The 24,251-nt window shown below is 37.6% G+C and overlaps 1 protein-coding gene across 9 annotated transcripts in view; it reads right to left on the bottom strand.

The window, feature by feature from the left end:
• AFDN (afadin, adherens junction formation factor) overlaps positions 1-24,251 on the bottom strand; it is a 201,608-nt gene that overhangs the window by 98,378 nt on the left and 78,979 nt on the right. For all 9 annotated transcript variants that reach the window (XM_045008897.1, XM_045008900.1, XM_045008898.1 and 6 more), the window contains exons 4-8: positions 23,746-23,909; positions 19,463-19,623; positions 18,404-18,561; positions 13,454-13,565; positions 11,632-11,799 (exon numbers count right to left, since the gene is read on the bottom strand). In XM_045008897.1, coding sequence (XP_044864832.1) covers positions 11,632-11,799; positions 13,454-13,565; positions 18,404-18,561; positions 19,463-19,623; positions 23,746-23,909 — 763 coding nt within the window. The remainder of the gene's footprint in view (positions 1-11,631; positions 11,800-13,453; positions 13,566-18,403; positions 18,562-19,462; positions 19,624-23,745; positions 23,910-24,251) is intronic.

Below are 24,251 nucleotides of genomic sequence, written 5' to 3'. Positions count from 1 at the left end.
GAAATCATATATTCATTCCATTTTTTTGTTCACATTAATTATCAAAACTTCAGATATTCTTATTATCCATGACTGTCTAATCCCTTTTTGCTCTATTCTTGGTTTCAAAAGACATTTTGTGGCAATAAATTCCAGAGTCTAATTTTGCTTTGTGTAGAGACAGTATTTCCTTTTATCAGTTTTGAATCTGTTACCTTTCAATTTAATTGAACGTCCCCCCTTGTTCTTGCATTCTGAAATACAGAAAACAGCAGTACCTAATCTACCTTCTCTTTATCACTCAGTGTATATACTTTTATGACATCCCCTCTAGTCATCTCTTTTTTTAAAGTAAACAATCTCACTTCTTTTCAAGTTTCTCTTGATATGCAAGTTCTTCTTTACCAGTGAACCACTGAATGAATATATGACTGTTTTAGAAGCCCATATCCTTAAAGGGCACTTCCCTTGCAGATTCATCTTCTTAGGTTGCTCTCCTCATCAAAGGTGCTTTACTTCCACTATACTGCTGTCTGCACTGCCCACGAAGTTCACAAACATACATATCTTTGCAATACTATATGCCAGTGCTTTCTTGAACAGGATATTAATGAATTACACTTAACTGCCAGCACACAGAAGACAGCACAGAAGCTGATGAAAGCCACATACAGACCAAAAAAATAAAGGAAGACACAGGAGAAGGGATAAGTGATAATGGAGAAGAAGAGAGAAAAAAGGTTAAAGTGGATGAGAGAAACAGCACAATAGAAAGAAACAAGACTATGTGCTAAAAATGAGAGAACATTCATTTACCTCGTACATTCCTTCAAATGTGGCATGCACAACTGGCAAAAAGCTAACCATATGTTTGATACTAGGAATGCACAACTCAAGTCACTGCATCCTACTGAAATTTACTGTGTTAACTTTGGTAACTACAGTAGTTCTGAAGGGTGCACATTTTGTTAATTTAAATGGGGAAAAGTTACACAATAGGAAATCTACAGATATCTAAAATTTCACCATATGATGTTTCAAGAAAAACTCCAGGCATTTATAGTATCTTAAAGAGCTATTAAACAATCCTTTACACGCACACGCAAATGTGGAGGCAACATCCATGTGATAAATGGCAGACATGATGATTTATCATATACACCTTTGATCATCTCACCTGCAGTCTGCCCATTAATTCTTCTCCTGAGGACTCATTTTTACATTACAAAATTCAAAACAAAGTTTTGTTTTTAAACCTACAAGTGTTTCCACCTCCTCCTCCCAAATTCAGAATTCCCAACATCACAGATCCAAATGACACCTGGCTGAGGCCCTGAAGATGCAAGTTTGAGGCCTGTACTAGTGGAAACTATTCTGCACCTAAAAATACCACAGTTTTAAAGACCAATAACTCAATATTCTGCAGTGCCAGTTTACTTAAAGATTTTTACAGATTCCGCTGAACCTTCTATTGCTGGACTCAGGATGAAATCCTGGCCCCACTGAAGTCAATTAAAGTTTGCTACTGACGTCATCTGAGGCCAGAATTTGAATCATGCTAACAAAGACACCTATGTTTTCATGCAGAGAGATTTGAAAAAGGATTTGAGAGGTTTTTTATTTGGGATATTTTTAAAATAGTTCTTCTGTTATGTATGCCACAGAAAAGATACCTATAGGCATAAACATAGGCACTTGCTTGGCATGATCTATATCTCTCATTCATGATTTTATCTCTTGTGAATAGTGAATCCATATCACACATTCTTACTAGTAAAACCTTATATCATACCGTCAGGTATTTCCTACATAGACATACACACCATAAAATATAATTACATACAAATACAAGGTATGGAGTTCACAAAAAGTTTTCGTTTATCTAAATTACAGAAATCTTCATTATTCATTGAGTGTCTAAGCCAATAAAACCTTTTATATCACCATGCATATGCCACATATTTTATAGTTTCTTAAAAAAAAGAAATAATACTTTTTAAAAAAATCCATCCACTAATAAAGTCAGGTGTCTTAGTTATCATGAGAACAACTTTACAGGCTGCAGAGAGAGAGAGAGAGAAAACTAAATTTAATAAAACTTTAGAAACCTCTGAAGAGTACTTTTCCATTCATCATAATTCCACAATGTTAAGGTCTAACTTGGATTTTCAACAGATAGAAGCAAACACAGCATTTCTCATTGGAAAGCCCGTAACAGTCCCATTCCAATGGTGTTAATTATTACAATGGGTTAGGTCTTGTTTACATACATAAAATACAATCCCTGCCCCCAAAAACTTATAGTTTAAGATAAGTTGTTCCTTTCCCTAATAGGTCAAAGATATCAAACTTTAAACCTGTCACTGATCCAGAATGGAAATATGGTTCATCCTGGAACTCAGACCATGCAGGTTTTTTGAGGGAAGGGTAGAAGGGATGTGTGTGTGTCAAGGGGGAATTATACATTTGAGATTGAAAGGAAATATTTATTTGGCAGGATACTAATTTTAAAACTATCAATTTTTTTTTGAAGCTCTGAACTTGGAAATGTTGTAAAATTCCTAGGAGATGTGCATTATTGGGCACATTGCATGTCAAGTAGTAGAAGGTGCACAATAAGTAAGTGTATAACACTGATCTGTGTTTTATTTTATACACATACAGATACATGATGGTATGGTCTAAAATTTTTACTGGTGTAAACATAAACTTCAAGGTAAAGATGTCTGCACCCTATCTGCACTAAATCTGCTACAATTGGTAGCACTAGCAGAGATGCACAGGTCCAGAAAAATGCTTACAGATTCTCACTCTAGATGCAGTTGGTTAGAGCTAACTTGGCATATAGACAGCATAAGCCAACATGAAAGTATAAACCTTAGGAAGGGAGATCAAATTAGCTTTTGTGTATTTTAAACTTGGTTATTTATGTGGCTCAGACCTTTCTAGATCACTGTGTAGGGAATGAACTATATCTTTTCTAACTTGGCATTTTACATGTTTCAAATGTCTTGATAAGATATTTTCTCTATGACTTCCTTAATAGTGTTAATTTCTTCAAAGATTTGTATTTGCATGCACACATTCTTACAAAGTGCCCACAAGCATTTGGAAAACTAATATTATCTGAAGTAATAAAAATCTGCAAAGGTGATCGTGTCACCTAAAACTATTCAGGGAATAGTCATTCATGAAAATTTCTGATTTACCAACATGCTGCCTAACAAGATAAAGCTGTAGTTAGAGCTAGCTGGAAATTTTCTGATGAACTAGTTTGCTGGAAATACTGAGTTGTTGAACCTGAAAGTTTCACAAAACACTTCGATCCTGGACAAAATTAGCTGAATCTGGTGGAGCATATTTAGTTTCAGAAACACCATGTTTCAGTGGTTTCTTGTTTTGTTTTTAAGTCCCTGGATCATGGGAAATCTTTAAAAAATTGGTTTTGTTCTGACAAAATTCTAAACTCTGACCAACTCCAGTTGTAATAAGCATATCCTGCACAGTTAAAAAAACCCACAACAATGCCCACCACAGATACTTTGTTATTAAAATATAACAAGTTGATAACATATACGGCACTATTAACTTTCCTGCTGCTTTGTCATTCATCTTTTAGCTTAAAAATATAAAATGAAAGGTGGAACTTCATACAATATTTGTTTTGCAAAACTAGTTTCGATCAAAATTTTCATATATTTGTTTAATCATACTACAAAAAAAAATCAGTGTAATGTACCACTGATATATAGCCACTTTCATAACTACCAATTCAAAGATATTACACACTGAATTTATAAATTTGAGGACGGTAAACTCTTGAAACAAAGTATACTACAATTCAGTATTACATACTCTGGATATATACATTATTTAGCTAGCTATGCACAGAGTAGCACCAGTTAAATCAGTTTAAAATTAAACCTTTAAGTTAGACCAGTGCAAAAGGCAATGTTGGACACATCTATTTAAACCAGGCAGGTTTACTTCATTGATTCATATATTCTAAGATCAAAAGTGGCCATTGTGATCATCTAGTTTGACCTCCTGTATAAACCACAAGCCAGATAACTTCCCCAAAATAATTTCTAGAGCAGATCTTTTAGAAAAACAACCAAACATGGATTTAAAAATCTTCAGTGACAGAGAATCCACCATGACCCTTGCTAAGTTGTTCCACTGGTTAATTACGCTCACTGTTAAAAATGTACACCTTATTTCCAGTCTAAATTTGTCTAGCTTCAACTTTCAGCCATTGGATCATGTTATACCTTTTTCTGCAAGACAAAAGAGCCAATTATCAATATTTGCTCCCCATGTAGATGCTTGTAGACTGCAGTCAAGTCACCCTTAACATTCACTTTGTAAAACTAATTAGATTGAGCTCCTTGAGTCTATCACTACAAGGTAGGTTTTCTAATTCTTTAATCATTCTCGTGGCTCTACTCATCAACATCCTTCTTGAACTGTAGACACAAAAACTGGACATAGTATTCCAATAGCAGCTGCAATTCCAGGATCGCATTAGCCCTTTGGGTCAGAGCACCGAACAGGGAGCTCATGTTCAGCTGATTATCACAACTCCCAAATCTTTTTCAGAGTCACTGCTTTTCCTATTCTGTAAGTATGGCCTACATTTTTTTGTTCATATATATACACATACATACACACACACACACATATATATATACACACACACACTTACATTTTGCCATATTAAAATATATATTGTTTACTTGCACCCAGTTTACCAAACACTCCAGATCATTCCGTATCTGTGACCTGTCCTCTTCATTATTTACCCCACTCCAATTTTTGAGTCATCTGCAAATTTTATCAGTGATGATTTTATGTTTCCTTCCAGATTATTACTCAAACTGTTAAATAGTATAGGGCCAAGAGCCAATCCTTGAGGGACCAACCCCCTTGATGTTCCTGTCTGATGTTCTAATACTCACTGAAAATCAACATTAATGGTCCAGCCAGCTCTTTTAAATACTCTTTGATGCAAGTTATATAACCTGCTCATTTAAAAAAATGTCTAACTTTAGAAACACCTGTTTAACATCCTCTTGAGATACTAGTGGACTGGAAAGAGTGTTATATGTGACTACATGACCTGTTTTTCCCACAAATATAGAGCAGAAATATTTATTGAACGTGTTTGACTTTGCCATATTATTGATAATTCCACTATTTCCACCTAGTAAGGGATCAATACAATTGTTATGATTCTTTTTGTTTCTAATATATTTTTAAAAATGCCTCCTTATTGGTTTTCAATTGTGATGGCCATCAATTTCTCCTTGTATCCCTTTGCTTCTCTTATCAGTTTTCTACAATTCCTTGTTTCTGATTTATATTCATTACTATCAGCTTCCCCTTTCTTCTATTTGTTTTATCTCTCTCTCTCTCTCTCTCTCTCTCTCTAACATAGCTACCTTCACAACTCCTCTAAACCCGGTTGCATTTTTTAACCAATATGGCCTTCTTGTAGCATTGAGACTTTTTAGGCACCTAATAAAGTGTTCTTAAACAACTTCCAATCATCATTCATATTTTTTTGATTAAATTCTACATACAGATTTAGTTGTAAATTTAACTGGTCAAACCTGTGTGGATACTTTTATTTCAACTGAAGTGTGTCTTACTTCTGTTTATCTTAAATCTCTCTATCAACTACAGCTAATCCTGTCAAACTAAGGGTATGTCTATACTACAGCCATTACGGTGGTACAGGTAGGGTGTTGCAATTTTGCTGGTGTAGCACATAGTGTACATGTTTCTACATTGACGGAAGGGGTTTTTCCATCAATGTGGGCAGTCAACCTCTCAGAGGCAGTGACTAGGTTGATGGAAGTATCGTTATGTGGATCTAGCTACTTCTACAACAGGGATTATGTTGACCTGATTATGGTGCTTAGGGTGTGAAATTTTAAACAGCCCTCAGGAACACAGCTAGGTTAATGCAAGTTTTAGGTATAAACCAGGCCCCACTTGATATTTTTTTTAAATTATATTACAAGTTTGGTCGATAAAGGAATAGTGTTGATGTAATATATTATATACTTCTGTAATTTGTTTGACTTGGTACATCAAAATATTTTAACTAAAAGTTAGAATGCTGTACAATTTACATGTAACATATTAAATGGATTAAACACTGTCTACCTGATGGGCCTAAAAATGTAACTGTAAACAGAGAATCACCACTGAGCTAAGGTGTTGACAGTAGCGTGCCTGGCTGTTTCTGCAGCTTTTCTCAGCCACTGTAAGTGACTTCCTCCTTAATTATACCTCCTGCCTCTGCTAGTGTTGCCAGTTCTCACAATATTTCATGTTTTTCTTAAAGCCTGAACTCCTGGAGTTCAGTTATTGTATAAGAGTCTCATCTTTTATTTTAAACTAGTTTCTAGACCTCCGGATGCAAAACAAATCTTGAAAACATGAATTCTAAAGGCTCATAAGTGAAAAGGTTTTTTTTTAAAAAACCATGATTTCTGAACTGCTGGGATTGACAAGATCTCTCTCCACACCACCAAGAATATTCATAGCCGTGAAATTTGGTCTTTGAGACCAGCCTGGTCAGGAGCCCTGAACCAAGGCAGCAGTCAGATTTCTTTTACCTCCTCTTATTTTGCTGTATCTGATGGGACCAGGCAATAGGTCAAACAATATTATCATAGCTCTTCTCAATTCACCATTACAAGGTGTTTAATTCCAATAAAAATGGTTCTGGTAAATTGAGACAAGCTATGGAAGAATTCTGGAGAGCTACTGGTGTTGCCTGGATGACCTGTGCCCATCAATCGAACCCTGGGTTTGTGAGGGAGTCCCAAGAACTGGAGCTTCATCTGCAGATTCTTTCTTTGGGTGGGAGAAGAAATTATTTGGTACAATCACAATCCAGGTTTCAGAGGGTATACTGTAGCCTCCTATATACACCAGTCATTCTGCATCTCCAGCTACATCAACTCTACTCCCTGTGCCCATCTGACTCCAGATCCCAACCCCCCACTCCTAATTTGGTCACTGGGCCATTATCCTTAACTTCCCATTGTTTATGTGAGAGCTATATTTGCGAAACATACAGCGGGAAAAAGCACCAGGGATGATACCAAAGATAATTGATGTACATTTTTGCATCCCAACTCATTAGTCAACTGCTCTCGTGAATGGAACAGCTTTAAGGCTAACAAGATTATACACTAGACAGAATGTGAGGGATGCATCTGGCAGCAAAATGCACAACTATCAGGCAGTAGTTGCAATTGTGGCGTGAATCTAGTCAGTATAAAGTCTGCCAAGCCCTTGTGACAAGACAACCTAGATGGTTAGGATTGTGACAATAGTACACACCTAGTGAGGAGGTAACTTCTGCTGTAAAACAGAAGACTTTTAAAATTGGAAAACAGCTTAATATACAGACTCTAATATACGAAGAGATCCAAAGGAAAGGCGTCTTCCACAATCTTAAATATAGTTTCCTATAGTAGGAATTGGTGAAAAATACAGTAAGTAATATATTTTAAAGAACAAAAACTGCTTGAGTGGAAAACCTGAAATTGTAATGCGAGTTATTCCTCCATGATGAAATCTATTCTCTGTAATCAACCAAGATTTCATGAGGCTTTTCAACTCTATGGGACAATGCTCTTTGTGAAACTGAAGTAAGTTCCATAAAACAATGGCGCCAGATGCCAAATGTCTGCAGCGGGATTATTATTTCACCAAGCAAAGATTAAATATACACTTATACACTGTAATAGCACTGCTGATAAAAAATCACTACTGTCTTTAAAGTACTCTATAGAACAAAGACAAAATAAGAGAACTGCTAAATAAATTGGGAAATGGTGTATTGGTAAAGTTTCTCAAGTAGTAAGCAAGCTGCTTTGCACGCTTCTCCTGTTTGGCAAAATAGGCTATAACTGCATATTATGTTACATTAACGGGAGAATCAAAGAACACTGCAATGATTTGTAAAGCAGGTTATGAGCAGAGCTTTAAAATTGGAGACCTATAACAGTGCAGCCCTGCTGTGGTTCCTCATCTCATGGAATTTTACATTGAATAATTATTAAATTAGAATTTTTTTCAAATATCTTTTGGCAGCAACCATAAAGGTCATATGTTTAGATATGTTTCCCTTAGCTCAGAATGGGGGACTCTGTCCTGGGAAGCAGTAACTCTGAAAAAGATTTGGAGGCAATCAGCTGAACATGAGCTCCCAGTGTGACACTGGCCAAAAGGAGTGGGTGGGTGCATACACAAAGGAATCTCGAGTAGGAGTAGAGAGGTTATTTTAACCATATATTTGGCACTGGTGTGACCAGTGCTGGAATCCACAATTCCAGAAGGATGTTAAGTTGGAGAGGGTCCAGAGAAAAGCCATGAGAATGATTAAAGGATTAGACAACATGCCTTATAGTGATAAGCTAAATAGACCGAGCTCCTTGAGCCTAACGAGAATATTAAGGGGGGGACGGACTTGATTATAGTTTAAAAGTAGCAACATGGGCAACAAATATTTGATAATGGGCTCTTCAATCTAGCAGAGGAAGGTGTAATGAGACGCAATAGCTAGAAGTTGAAGCTAGACAATTTCAGACTGGAAATGAGGCCTAAATTTTTAACAGTCTGAAGGTAATTAGCCATTGGAACATTTTTACCACTATTAAAGTGGATTTTCCATTACTGGTCATTTTAAAATCAAATCAAGTTTTTCCAATCAAGACTGGATGCTTTTCTAAAAAGATATGCTCTAGGAATTACTCTGGGGAAGTTTTATGGCTTGTGTAATAACAGGAAATCAGACTAGATGATCAGGTCCTTTCTCGCCTTGGAATCTATGTAGCTGAGTCCCTCTGATCAATGCTCTGCCTAATAGACGTATCATACAGAGCAGGGAGTAGTGTATCCACTACTTTTGAGAAATACTACACCACTTTTTGAGAAATACCGAAGATTGCCACTGGGACTCTATAGGGAAGACAGAAGAGAGAGAGAGTTCTTCCAGTGGTCCAAGCATCCGCCTAAGCAGCAAAGATTACTGAATATTTCATCCCCACTTGGACAGCCGAGAGAGCATTCAGAAAAAATCCTTTCCCTCTACAGTCAGGGAGAAGGAGGTTAAAAAAAAAATCACTCCCTTTGTGTTCTGCAGCAAGGTGAATAAGGGAGCATTTTCCTTCACAGTAGAGTGCTGCCCTTTAACCACAGGGAAAGGCCTTATGAAATCCAGTTGTGAGCCTTAGCTGGAAGGTTTAGCTCTTGGGTTAATAGTATCTGATTAATTCAAGACCTATTTGACACCTCTTCACCAATAATTAGACTATTTAAAATTAATCTGATATATCCAGGAAAATAAATGTTTCATATAATAAATTGCCCATTTCAAAAACAAAGATGGTCTTTCATTCATTGGGAAAAATGTTGGGTTTTTTATTTTTTTGCCAGCACTGTTTTTAGTCACTAGGGAGAAAGAACAGTATTAAATACAGCATTACCTTCGTAAGTGTGATAGTTGTAGTAGGCAAAGTGATTCCTTCTCCCTGGGGTTAGAAACACATGCACAGGACCCAGGTGAAGGCAGCACCAGCAGGACAGATACCATGCAGAACATGCGGAAGAAGGCAGGAAAAGAAAAGACAGGAAAGGGTGAAACTGTAGCCAGACAATGCTTATTCAATTTAAAAGGATGCAGTGCATTTAACTCTTTCGACTTGAAAACCTACAAGGACTTTAATCCTGCAAAGTAAGTGGATGGATTAATTTCTATTATTGTTTAAGAAGCCAACAACTAGCTGTTAGAAGAAAGCACAAACAATAGATCAGTGTCCAAGCAAAGTGCAAAGGCTGTAGTTAGTTAACTGTATACAGAGTTGCCACCTGTCTCATTTTAAGATTCTTTGTCTTTTGATTATTGGATGTCTCGTTCCTCTGGCCAGATGCACAGTATTTTAACACTAAAACAACTAGGCTCCATAAGCAGAAAATTTAGACCAGAACCAAAAAAAAAAAGATTGTTTTTTATAAGCCTTTGAATTTCATAAGAAATTCAAAGGCAAATCTCGTTAACTTTAGTCCTCAAAAATAACAAAAACCAACATGTTTCTGGCAGGTACCACATGTTCTGCTGACCTCACCAGCCATTATCTGAATTTTTACTGATTTAAACAAAATCATAATTTAAAATAGTATCACAGGGATACTGCAGCCAAAAGGTTAACTGATTCAAAAATCATTTAATACAAAGTGTCCCATCCTTGTCTCATGAAAGTTAACAGACCACTACAACTTTCAAATTCCAGAACAAATACACCAAATTACATCTACTGAAAGAAAAAACCAATTCAAATACACAAACAGTACAGCCAAATTACATAACCAATAAAGCAGAACTACAAATAACTAATACTAACAAAAAAAAATTTTTTTTTTTAAATCTATGTTTAATCCCTAAAAGGCTACTCAAAGAAGAAACACCAGATACCAGCACTTCAGGATGTTTCTCATAAAATATTTGTTGTTCACGGAGCAGCCTGAACAGTGGCAATAAAATCTGCACAATAAAGCTTCATTTTTGCTAATCATTTGGAGACCCAATGTAGATTGGGTTTGTATATTAGAAAATAAAACAAATGATTTTAAAGAAAAATCAGAGAAGTATACTTTTATGTATACTCAAGTATACTTTTATGTATAATATTTCACAGTCCATAGTAATGATTTAATAAGTGTGCTGCAATATATGTTAAAGCAATTACCGGTAGATAATCCAGACGTTAACAGACTTTTTAAAGAAGTCTTTTTACAATAGAACCAGTTACATGATACTACTACTACTAGTCTGAAGACTCAAATATGTACACAATCTATACACTTGTAAACCACAAAAGGAATAAATTTCTACGAAAGCCTCAATTTATTCTACTTAAGGTGGCAACCCTATGTACAACTACTTTTTCATATTAAGTTGTAATATTGAAAGACATCTACAGATAAGGTGTTAAAAGGTGATAAAAGTGTATAAGAAATCTAAATACAGTGATGTATCTATCAAGTTTGGCACCCAAAAATCCAAACGAAACTCCAGTTTATGCTTTCTTTTTTAATACTTAGCACTTTACAGGTACATTTTTAATCTTTAGGAAGCATTAAAATTTTCTTCTGACTTCTCAAGTAAGGTTTAATTGAACTGTTTCTTCCCTTTCATAAATTCGCACTTTAAACGCACACTAAGTCCAACAACAACATTTTTCACCTTTATAATACATTCTCAATTTATCTTGACAAACTCAGAGTTAAACTCCTATTAACAACCAAGCAGTCAAATGTTCTTACACTGTCAGTTTATTAAAATGTGATCTGCCTTCAGTGAACAACTTATTTTTTTAGATGAATCTTCTAAAAATATGGAAAGTTAAAGAACACCAAACAAAGGTTCCTTTGCAACACTTTAAAGCTCATTTTTGTAGCTAGCTAGTAAAAGCTCAGACACAATCTGCTACTGAAGTGATATCCGTTAAGTGTTTTAACCCCTGTACTCTAAAAGTACCAAATCTGAAAGCTCAATATAACAAATCTATAATTCAATCTGAAGTGTGATCAGCTACAAAAACTCCATCAGTTATAAATCAGAACTCTTACCTGGGCTTAATTCCACTAGGTAGGGTAGTTTCTCAGGAGGAAGGCAAGAGCCATAGCCAGACCCGTCAACTCTTTCCTTCCCCTTTAATGGCTTTCCATCAGTTTGTTTCTTGGTTTTCTTTGGGATATAGTCAGAAGGCCGTCTTTTCAACTGAAAGACTAGTATTCCTAAAACAACACAACATTATATACATCCACTGAGTCCTACTACCAATGCATAAATAAATATAACATCCATAAAGCAGTAAATGTTCTTCATATTGCTTATAACATAGCATATTCAATATGCTCCTTATGTTTTTATTAAGTTCAATTATTTAAGGTTCATAAGTTTTTAATGTTGTCTTTTTTTTACTCCACTAGTCAATTTTAAGGACTTTAGTAAATTTTTCCACTTTACTAAATTTTGAGAATGTATTTAATCATAAAGAATGAGAAAATATTACTGTCGGCCTTGAAGTTCACCCTGGAAAATTCTGGACATGAACTATTTTTAAAAAAGAACATAAATACAACTGAACACTGCAAAATATAATTCAAATGAACCTCCTACTTTACAAAGATGGCTTGTACTATCTTGCATTTCTGTATACCGTATTTATCGGCGTATAACACGCACAGGCGTATAACACGCACCTTCATTTTAAGGGGGAAATTTCAGGAAAAAAACTTAAATTTCAAATAAAGGACTTTGAAGCAAAATAAGGGTAGCTCAGAACTTGTTTTATTAATATTATTACCACTTATAAGGAAATGAGTGGGCCAAAGATCCCGTACCATGCTCCAGCCCCCTCAGCCTGGGCTGGCTAGGACACACTGGCGAAGGCGGTTGGCCCTGAGGGACCTGTGGCTCGGCCCTGAATTCCCATGTCGGCTTGTTTCTTTTGGGGCTGACTGACCCACCCTGCCTGTTCCTTTGGGGCCTGACCCTCCTGCAGGAAGTACCTCCCTTTCCTCCGGAAGTTCCCCGCTGAGTACATCTATGAGCCCTGGAAGGCGCCGCGAAGCGTGCAGGAGCAGGCAGGCTGCGTGATTGGCCGTTCGCGGGGAGGGGGGCTCGGGCCGGGCCGCTCGGGAGGGGGACGGGGGCTCGGGCCAGGTCGGGCCACGCCGCTCGGGAGGGGGGCAGGGGCTAGGGCCGCTCGGGGGGGAGGGGGGACGGGATCTCGGGCCGCTCGGGAGGGGGTCGGGGACTAAGGCCGCTCGGGGGCTCGGGCCGGGCCGGGCCGCGCCGCTCGGGAGGGGGGCGGGGGCTAGGGCGGTGCTCCGCGGGTTAGGGCCGCTCGGGGGGGGGACGGGGACGGGGACGGGGTCTCGGGCCGCTCGGGAGGGGGGCGGGGGCTAAGGCGGCTCTGGCCGGGCCGCTCGGGAGGGGGGCGGGGCAACGGTCACGCGCCGCTCGGGGGAGGGAGGGAGGACGGGGTCTCGGGCCGCTCTGGAGGGGCGCGGGGGCTAAGGCAGCTCGGGCCGGGCCGCTCGGGAGGGGGCTAGGGCCGGGCCGCGCCGCTCGGGAGGTGGGGGCTCGCGCAGGCCGGGGCTCGGGGCTCAGGCCCCGCCGCTGGGGGGGGGGAGAGGGCGGGGGCTCGGGCCGCTGGGGGGGCGGGGCGCTAGGGCCGCGCTGCTCGGGAGTGGGGCAGGGGCTAGGGCGCCGCTCCGCGCCGCTGGGGGGGGGGCGGCGCTTTTCTTTTCTGCCTGGGGCAGAAATCCTAGAGCCGGCCCGGTTATATCGGCGTATAACACGCACACATCATTTGCCCCCTATTTTCAGGGGAAAAAAGTGCGTGTTATACGCCGATAAATACGGTAGTATTTTTAAATGTACCTTTATCATTAGACCATTCCCTGAATATTTGAAGAGGGCACTCATCATCATCAAGGATAATTTCTTTAGCACCTTTATCATCAGAGTGTTGAGCACCAGGAGGAAGCATAACCTATAAAGGAAAGTTAACTATGAGTTTCCACAGAAAAATCAGAAGATTTGTACAGAGGATCTAGCGATGGATTATCCTCACTGCAGCTTCTATTTTGAGATAGTGAATTATGCAACTAGAAATATAAAAAACCTTAGCAAGCAACACATTAACTTATTTTCTGATTCTCTCCCTTTGCTGAACTAGGGTCAAACAAACTTCTCATGGCACCAAGGAAAAACAAATTTTACTCATGATACACTGTCATCCTCTGATAAAGCAATTAATTTTGTCTTCGCAGTTTGTAAATCAGAATCAAACACGTGCTTATCCCCTCCCATACACACTCTTACCTCTTACTTTGTAATTCCCCCTACACACATGCACCATATAATTCTTTTGACCCACACAATTAATGTACAGTACTGGACTAGATCTTTGGCCCCCTTAATGCTACTTTGTGCCACTCTGGCAAGGCAAAGCAATCTTAAAGTTTGCTTGATAGTCTGGTGGACGAATACCTTTGTCAGAGTCTTCAGAAAACACTGCAAGCCTCTAACAAACCACTACCTATCATGTGCTAACTGTGGGGTTTTTTTTCCCCAGAGGTGTAGAACTTGGTCAAATTTGAGTGGATTTTCATGGGGCCAGTCAGAGATACATCAGTGATACCAGGGTATCCCCTGTGGCAAGCCCCCACTCCAAAGCAAAGCAGGATTACAGCATTTCATTGAAACGGATGTAAGAATTTTTTTTTAACATGGACAAAATAAATTTTTTTCCTAACCTCATTCTCTGAAATGTCTGAACCATTTTAGCTGAAACTTCCCCCAAAAAATTCAGCCTAAAACAAATAACCAGTATGGAAAATTTCAACCTGAACAGTCAAAATTTGATGAAGTTATAAGCTACTGAAAACAGTCTTATAATAGGATGTGTTCAGCAATTTAAGCTGCAGGAAAAGCTACTAGCTATACCTCTAATACAATGGTACCTGAACTTGTCCTGTCACCTCTCCCTTACCAGCAATGGAATCTGTACGCACACCCCTCCATTAACGCACAGTTGGCTCAACAGAAGAGCTTGGGCTGAAGGTGGAGCTGGGGGCAGAAGTGGGGGATGGAGGAGAGGGGGCTAGAGACGTAGCTGGGTGGTGCTCCCTCCCCATTCCCTGTGGGGGGCTGGCCCAGGTCCTGCCGCATCCACTCGAATATTCCTCCACACACCTCTAGGAGGAGCATACCACGGTTTTGGGATCACTGCTCTAATATATATTGTAAAAAATAACAAACAGTGCTATCTATATTGGTGTTTCCACAGGCTGTTCTTTTGCCCTGCCACTTTCTTTTGTCAACAAGCCAGTGTGCCATGTTACTAGCGGTCTATTAAAAAATAAATTAAAATTTTGATTTATAATCTTATATCACCACAAAGATCAGCTCAGTGATAGTAAGATTTTTTTTGTATCACTTTGATAGAATTAAAGGTCACTGACTCTGCTACCCAAAAAGAGCCACTAACATTTATGTTATTCACATGCTGGAGAACAAAAACATTTCATGTCATCTACAAAAAGTGTAATTTTTCTTTGAAAAATGATCCATCAGCATGTGTGCGCTTTCATTTTGTGTTACAGGCAAAAAAAATGTTAATTTATCTGAGGATAACGAATAAAAGAAATAAAGCATCCTAAATTAAGCATGTAATCCAGATACATCCTAAAATAGAATCTTGTATTCCACACAATATTTTCAAAGTTTTAGGTCACATTCAAATGAATGTGCACAGGTAGCTTAGACAAAATTATCTACTTAATTTGACACCTTGGGAGGTGTGCAATGAACCTCATGATATGCAATGAACCTCAAAATTAACATGCTGAAAGACAAAAAAACAAATGAGTATCGGAACAAAAATTTATATTCACTTAATGTTTAGTTAAAATGGCACCATTCTTGTACCTGGTAAAGCTGCAGTATAGAGATAGGCTATCTAACAAAATGTGAGAAGAAAAATGATAAATACAGCCCCAAGCAGCCATTTCCAACAAAAAGTCAGCACTGACAAAATATGGATGTTGGTCTTTTAAGTGAAACTTCAGAACAAGGGAAATGAACTTTATTATGGATATTTTATGAAGCATTATAAAGGGTCTTTTCTCAGTAAAACAATTTAAAATCCAATTAGATAGCTAAGTAAATGTCAACCACTTAAATCCTCCCCAAAGATATTTCAACTACTAGCAACAAAAAGACAAAGAACCATATTTTCAAAATGCTAGACACTAGGAGAGCAAAACTTTTCAAAAAAGAGATGTTGTTAATTCTGTTCAATTTAATGCAGCTTTTCAAAGACTGCTTTAAATGAAGAACATAAGTACAAGGTAAATCTCAATATAGCACAATCTTTTACAACACTGGAGGAAGAGGAGAAATTGTTCACCGGTTGCTGACAGATAGCTGTGATTCGCTAAAAGTTCCTATAAACAGTACTGAAGAAGTTACAATGAAACCAAATCTATTTATTTAATCTATTTAGCATATTATTCACGTTTCCCAGTCAGGAAAATAATGATGTATGTAGTCTAAGCTGAATCAAGGACATTTAAAAAAAAGAGTTCAAGCAATTCTTTACAGGAAAGTTCAGTTTCATAAAACATTTAGCTAGAATTAGGTTTTCAAGTTATTTCAGTCCAATAATAAATCACTTCCACATTTAAGTTCATACACTATAAGGTCAGAAGTGTGGCAAATTCAAATCAGTTAGTGAAGAGTACAATATATGATCTAACTACAATGATTCTAAAGAGCCAGAAAAGCAGGTCTGCCACATTTATAAGGATACAGCACAAAACAAACCTATATAACTATCTATGGAAATCACCAGTCACCTCCTTAAAAACACATGAAAATATACTAGATATACAAAGAAGAGTTGAGTTTCTGGGGAAAGTTTCCACTTTCTACATTAATGCTTTTCCACAAAGCTACAAAATTAAAGCAGCAATTTGCTTCTTTGGTAAGACCAGCAAAATCTTTGCTAAACTTCATGCAAAAAGTCCTTTGACTACATGTTCTCTATTTTAATCATATAAGATAAGGCTTGAAAAATTCACTATTGTATCGAATATTTCTCTGGCATGCATAAAAGATTTAAGACACTTACTTCTGCAAAATATAAACTTTCTTCCTTAAAACATTAAGATACACTCCACAGTGAACCAAAGAGAAACTGATTCAGTGCTATCTTCCTAAGCTGCAGACTTAGGCTGCAGTGTCTCTGCAGCTATACAGAGTTCTCTCAAAAATCAGAAAATCCAATCAAAAATCTCTAGTCAGCTTCCCTGATGCTATTTAGACCCAGGTGGGAAAACATGAAACTGTCACAAATCAGTTTCAAGCTGATAATGCCACTGAGAGCTATGATCATCGCAGTGTTAGACCAAAAATGAAACAAAACAAAAAACCAAAAGCTTAAAGCAGAGCCTGGAGAAGATTAAGAGTGGCAGGGATCACTCCTCACTCTCCATTCACAACAATTAGGAGACTCAGGGTATGTCTTCACTACCAACGTTAAAGCGCTGCTGCGGCAGCACTTTAGTGTGGCTGCGTAGTCGTGGCCCCAGCACTGGGAGAGAGCTCTCCCAGTACTGTAAAAATCCCACCCCCACGAGGGGAGTAGCTACCAGTCCTGGGACCACGGCTCCCAGCACTGATGCACTGTCTACACTGCCACTTTACAGCACTGAAACTTACATTGCTCAGGGGTGTGTTTTTTCACACTCCTGAGCAAGAAAGTTTCAGCACTGTAAGGTGGAAGTGTAGACAAGGCCTAAAAAGAGGAGTAGAGAGGACACCTTCCCCTCTTCCCATCAAAAAACAATGAGTCTTGGGGAATGCAAAAAGAAAGGAGAAAAGCCTTTTCTCCCTTTTACCAACTAGAGGAGTAACAGCTTCAAATTTAAATCAAACAGGTACTAACCAGAGGCTCATACACAGGCTGGAATTCACAAACAAGGCCCAGACACAGCACCTTATTTCAAATCCCACCACCCTCTCCTTACCCCAGCAGATGGAATGGGCAGATGGAGCTGTATTTTTAAATCAGTGTGTTGCCTGTGGACACTCCCTGGTGAAGCTACACCACTCTGCTAATAGGTAAATTAAAGACAAATTCTATATAAAGTTTTTTTTTTTTTTCAAATTAAAAGAAACCTATTTGTCTCATTTTCATATCATTCAATGAGCTGAGGGTTTTTTTTAAAATTAGGCATCCTTAAAATATATATTCAAAAATTCTAAAAATTAAATAAACTGAAATTCAATTTAAGCTTCAGTAACAGCTTTCTTATTATACATTATTGAACAGCATCTGAAAATATCTCAAAATGTGTACTTTGTCAGACTTGGGCCTGATCCTAACACTTATGTATCAAGTATCCCATTTACTTCAGTGCAACCAACCATACACAAAGTTTCTCACAAACTTAAGTGTTGGCAGGACCGAGACCTTAATTTATAAACTTTGCTAAAATTTATTTGATATAGTTGCATTAGACTGCAGTATCAATTTAAGTATAAAAATATATTTCCATCAGTTACGTACTGCTATGCAACAAAGCAGCAATAAAAATGTTATAAAGCCGGAAGGTTTAGGCTCGTTTTAAAGATTTATGACAATGAAAATAATTGAATTGCTTAATAACTACTAACATATCTAAGTGACAAGATACAAGTTCTAAGATTAAAATATCAACAAACTTTGATAAACTGTGCTGATTTTTTAAAAGTTGCTTTAAGAAAGAAAACCCCCTCAAACATAAGCACCAGGAGTGTTTTGATGTTAATAGCTTTACTTACCCGAGCAATACAGTAATCCTTGGGATTTTCCTTTTCCAGACCGTACTTCTCCAGTGCTTCAATAACTGCAAAGTCTGCAGTATCTGTAGTGGACAGCAGGATGGTCTTATATGGTATATTTGGTTTTAAACTGTCTGCATAAATCCTCAGGGTTCCACCTTGAAAATATATGTAATTACTATTTTATCTGAGCAAAGGGATATGCAATCACAGATTTAAGAGTCCTAAACATTTGAACAGACTTCTTTGGTATACCTTAACACCAAAACTCTACAAATTCCTCCTTTCATAGATTCCATCTCTTGCCCATCCCTACATACAAATGCTATGCCTCCCCAATAGCAAAAGCTATCTTTTAGCACATTATACAAAGGGATTCTCATTTGTTACTATAAATATTTAATTTCATGCATCTGAGAAAGACTCTGCTTATAAAAACGCCAGTATATAGCTTCTTCCATATTTCCCTGAGAGATCGATTTCTCCTTCCTTTTAAAGAAAAGGCCTGGGATCAGAAAGAGCATGCAATCGCTGTATCAAAACTAAAACTGTTTCCCAGAAATCTTTTCTGAAATATAAATGACATGAATGGGAAACCACACATTCTAACAACAGATCTTACAACCTTTCTGAAATCCAGTTATACACAGCAAAGTTGTGATAAACAGGGACACTGAAGAGCTTAAATTATCTTAGTTTACCTGAATCCCTAAACACTGCCACACACATTGATACACTGAAGTCCAGGAATTTTACAGGACTAATTTTTAGTTAATAGTTTGGCAGTAGTGGGTTTTTTTGTTTTTGTTTTTGCAAACTCTAGCAAGTTTTTTTTTTGTGAAGATGTTACTAGCAATGAGACCAAAGTAAACAATCAGTTACCAGACACAGAAACTGGCTTTAGTATGAGTAAGTTAAAGAGAGGAAAGTTAGATTTCACTAGACTAATTTAATAAAAGAAAGTTTCAAGAATTGTTGGCCAGGTGAAAAAGGGCTAAGCTTCCTTTAAGTAGTATATCATTAAATTAAAACATACAAGAAGCAAATCTGAATCACTACCTGAGTCTGGCCGGCCATCAGAGCTGCGGAACTCCTGCATTCTCTTCTCTAGTTTCTGTTGTCGCCGTCGTTTCATGACTACCTCAGGATTGGATATTGTCCGAGTGAAGCTGGTCTCCGGCATATCTTTGTACACCTCTGCTGCAAGACGAGAATTCTCACTGTCAAATTAATTTAAAGAAAAAGAAAAAAGGAAATATATTATTCAATACTTTGAAACACCTAAACACATCCTAATTACCACATGAACCATTAAACAATCAGATCTGCACTGTGACAGTCAGAGTACATCACTATACAAGGATAATGTTTTCACTTACCATACCTCTGTTAGAATATTATTCACATGCCTGCGCTCATGTACAATAAATAGTAACCAAGAGTCTTGTATATTAGTACTAGTCATCTTACCAAGAAAAGAAAATTAAGGTCTTTCTAGAAAAAAAAATTAAATTATGAAATGCTAGTCAGATTTTCATGTATTTAATTTTATTCTGGTCTGCAAGTGTTGTAGATCATCTGGAAGCAACTAGAGTTGGTATGTGTTTGCTACTCAACATTCATTTTACTTTATTCAACTTGAATTCAAAAACCAAGTTCAAGCAAAATTACATTAGGGAAGGCTAAAAAGGTTATTTTGAATGTGAAGACAAAATGACCAAAAAAAACCCCCACGTCCAGAGAGAACTCTGGACAAAATGAAACACTTGTATTCTACTAATAATTCAAATGAACAATTAAATCCATTGACTTGTCAACCAATAATTTCTTTATATTAATGTAAAAACATTAAAATTGTGCTAAAAAGAAATTGAGTTATTAACAAAACTCCAATATTAATACACAAGAATACTGTATTGTGGAGCTAAGTTTGCTCTCTACATAATATGTTTAACAAATTAAAGGATGTTGATAAACTGGAGAGGATTCAGAGAAGAGCCATGACAATGATTAAAGGATTAGAAATCACGCCTTATAGTGACTGACCTCCTTGAATCTATGTATTTAGTTTAATAAAGAGAAGGTTAAGGGGTGACTTGATCAGTCTAGAAGTACCTACATGGGGAACAAATATTTAATAATTGGCTCTTCATTCTAGCAGAGAATGGCATAACACAATATAATGGCTGGAAGTTGAAGCTAGGTTGGTGGATTCTCCATCACAGGCAATTTTTACATCAAGACTGATGTTTTTATAAAAAAAGATATCCTCCAGGAATTATTTTTGGGAAGTTCTATGGCATACAGGAGGTCAGACTATGATCACAATGGTCCCTTTCTGGCCTTAAAAATCTATGAAAACCTAAAATAAGCAAAGCTCTAAAGATGACCAACAGCAGTATATTTCCTCATCCTGAGACAAAAATCATCACTACCACAAGCACGATACACCACAGAGAATGCACCACTAAAACTTGTCTCTGAAAAAATGCTGACATTCCATCACCTCCTCCCCAAATCCCACCGACACATCCTACCTACCCCGCACACATATCAGGCTCTTCCCTCTAATCCCACTGTTCCTTCTGCACAATTCCATGAACCAATTTTTTTTTTAATACACACACACACACACACACGTTAAAGATCTTGATTGCCATGAATCTATTCAACTGATTCACAAGAAAAGCATATCTTCTGTGTTGAAGATCCTGGTTGCCACAAAATGTATGAAGATTCTGGTCTTCTGCAAAGTAGCCACAATTTTGTCAAAGATCTCTGATGCAATACAAACTACATCTGACTAGCCAAACTTATTCCCCATACACAATGTTAGCCCAGAGCTTTATCTCAGAGATCATGCAGTTATTCTTGAAGTTCATAAAGTGCATGTAGAAGTTTTCATATCAGATTAAGGTCTACCTAATCCAGTATCCTGTTTCTGTCAGTGTCCATACCAGATGCTTCAGAATCAAGTGCAAGAAACATCATAATGAATAATTATGAAATAACCTGTCTACAGGTGAAGTTTCTTGCTAACATCAGACAGTAAGTAGCTGACTTACACCCTGAAGCATGAGAACTTTAGATCTCCCTTTTTATCCTGTTCTGATGTGGATGTTAATATCATCCATATAAGTATCCAATCCTTTTTTTAATCCTCATAAGCTCTTTGCTTCAATGATACTTTATAACAGTGAATTACATAGCAGTAATAGTGTAAAAAATTATTTTTTAGTAGTTTTAAATTTGCCTTTCCATGATATTGATTGTCCACTGGCCCTTGTATCATGAGAAAGGGTAAATAGGTGTGCCTAATTCACCATCTATACCATTCATTATTTTGTGTACCTAGTTCATGTTTCTTGTTATTTAACTCCTCTTTAAACAAGTCTTTTCAATCACTCCTCATATGGTGCTCACCAGGCATCTATTTCCCCACTCTCCTCTTGAACTCTTATTTCTGCTCTATCTTTTTTGTAATAGGATAACTAGAATTGAACTTAGTATTCTGGGTGAAGATACACTACTGTACATATATATAAAGGAATAATATTCCAGCATTATTTTCTGTTCCATTCCTTACACATTCTAATATTTTCCTTCTTCACCAAAGGTGAGCACTGAGCAAATCTTTTCTTTGAAATGTCCACTATGAGGCTTACGTGAATACACAAGGTGTTTATTAAATTTCTTCTGCAAAGCAGGAGTAGGGAGAAAACTGGTGCTTTTAAGTCCCACTGTGAGGTACTTACGGCTCCTACTGACCGGGGAGAGTTGGGGGAAGAAAGGTACTGTTATGAAGTGAATGACCCTAAATATTCTATTTAGATGAAAGTGTTTGTGCCCAACAAAATATCCAGGTCCAAAAACTGGGAAAAAGGAAAGAAGAAAAAAACTCTGCAGGACATGAGGTTCTGTGGCAACAGAAAAAGAAATTGCTGCTGTCCTCCAAAGATGATGTGGACTGGGGCTCCAAAAGGAAATACAAGCAATGGGTTCGCATTTGTAGCAGGTAACAATGGAAAAGGAACTCTCATAGCTCCCTCTGGACAAGATAAAATGGGTAGCAAGTAAATAGTTGTGGATTAGAAACATGAGAAATGTTATGGCACACATTTTAAAGAACAGGATTTCAGTGTGAAATTTGACTGAATTAACATTAGTAAGAGAACCTTGACTTTTTCATTTCATAGTTTGAAAATTCAAAAGCTAATGCTATATGCTAATAACACATTAAGGTTATAAGTGTATGATTTTGTATTTTAATTTTCCTGTAAAACCCTGATTTATTGTGTTTACAAGTTTTCAGTCTGCAAAGCTGAAGGCAAACGTTTTAAAAAATTGTTGCCTAAACTTAGACAGCTAAATCTATATTTAGGCACCTAAACAAGTGGCTTGATTTTCAAAGTAATCACTATCTGCTACTTCAATAGGACATGATGGATGCTCGGCACTTTTGAAAATCAGGCATCTTATTTAGGTGCCTGAATGAGAGAGTTCAGAACCCTAACTTTTGGCATTCATTTCTAAAAGTTTTAGCCTTAAGTTTATCACATTGACATAAGCTACAGTACTTAGTTTCTTGGTCATCACAGCCAACATTTTCTTTTGTCTGTGAGCTCTACAGGGACCTGCCTACATTGTCTTTTGCTCTCCAGTTTTCCCAACAAATTAAGTTCCATACAAGGATTAATAGTGTATGATCCCTGCACTGTTCCACTGAACTAGGCAGCAATATATGGGGGAGTTAGAGATGGAGTCCAGTTTGCAGTTAGAGAACTGCGGGAGCCAGAATCATAGGCTGGTGAAGTAAGCAGCCTGGAGAATAGTGAACAGCCAAAGACCAGGAAGCTAAAGAGATGAGCCGCTGAAGCCTGCTACAAGCTCTTCCGTTTCCTAACAGAAGCACATGTGGAGGGGAGAAGGTTCTGATCTGGATTGCCTGGACAAGATCCCAAGAGTCAAGGCCCAGGGAGTGGATCCAGGCTACCTGGAGGGCAAAAGGAGAAAACTCATCTTTGAAAATAATCATTTCAAAAGAAGTTTCTGATAAGTATTTTCACCTATAAGCAACAGCTGTGGATTTTCGTATGGGAAGAGAGTCAGGAGTGACAGATGTCTCATGACAACAAACAATTTTGCTGCAAAATTTACAGGTTGCACACTTTAGGAGTTGCTACCATAAAATTTCGTCTGATTGTGGTAGCCAAATGTTATTTATTTTAAATTATTCCCTCTCCACCCCCAATGTTAAGTGGTTACTTATTATATAATGTTTTGAGGTAATAATACAACTAATTTATATTATAATTAACTAATCAAAATTAAAATAAACTTACATATCATCTCCATGAAAAGGTCTATCATCTCTATCTGATGCTTGCCGCATTGCCTCTTTCTCGCGCCTCTTCTTTTCTTTTTTTTCTTTCTTTGATAGAGTCCGTTTGAAGTTCTGGATCACTCCCTCTTTTTCTTGCTTTTCAGGCCCATTGCTCTGAGCCTTCTGAAATGAATCAAGTTAAACTGCTTTTGTCACTTGTTCTACTGCAAAGTCGCTAATGATCTCTAATTACATCACAAACTAAATTCAGTAGTTTAAGTTTGTAAAGCATAAGCTAAAATACTTAGTAATGCCATACTGGAAATAGATACAGGAAAAGCAACCACCCCCCATTATAGGGGGTGGGGGACGTGGAGAAGGAACCATTAGCAATTAAGCATTTGATTTTTAAGTTACAAACAACTAAAAACATTCTTCAAAGACTGACTGAAATTATTACAAACCTTGTAGCAGGTGCAGCAACTCACTACCACCTCCCCAACTAACTTACAGTACTTACTGGCA

The sequence above is a fragment of the Mauremys mutica genome, chromosome 3, assembly GCF_020497125.1.
Source record: "Mauremys mutica isolate MM-2020 ecotype Southern chromosome 3, ASM2049712v1, whole genome shotgun sequence".
NCBI lineage: Eukaryota > Metazoa > Chordata > Testudines > Geoemydidae > Mauremys > Mauremys mutica.
This window is presented reverse-complemented; position numbering and strand designations above follow the sequence as displayed.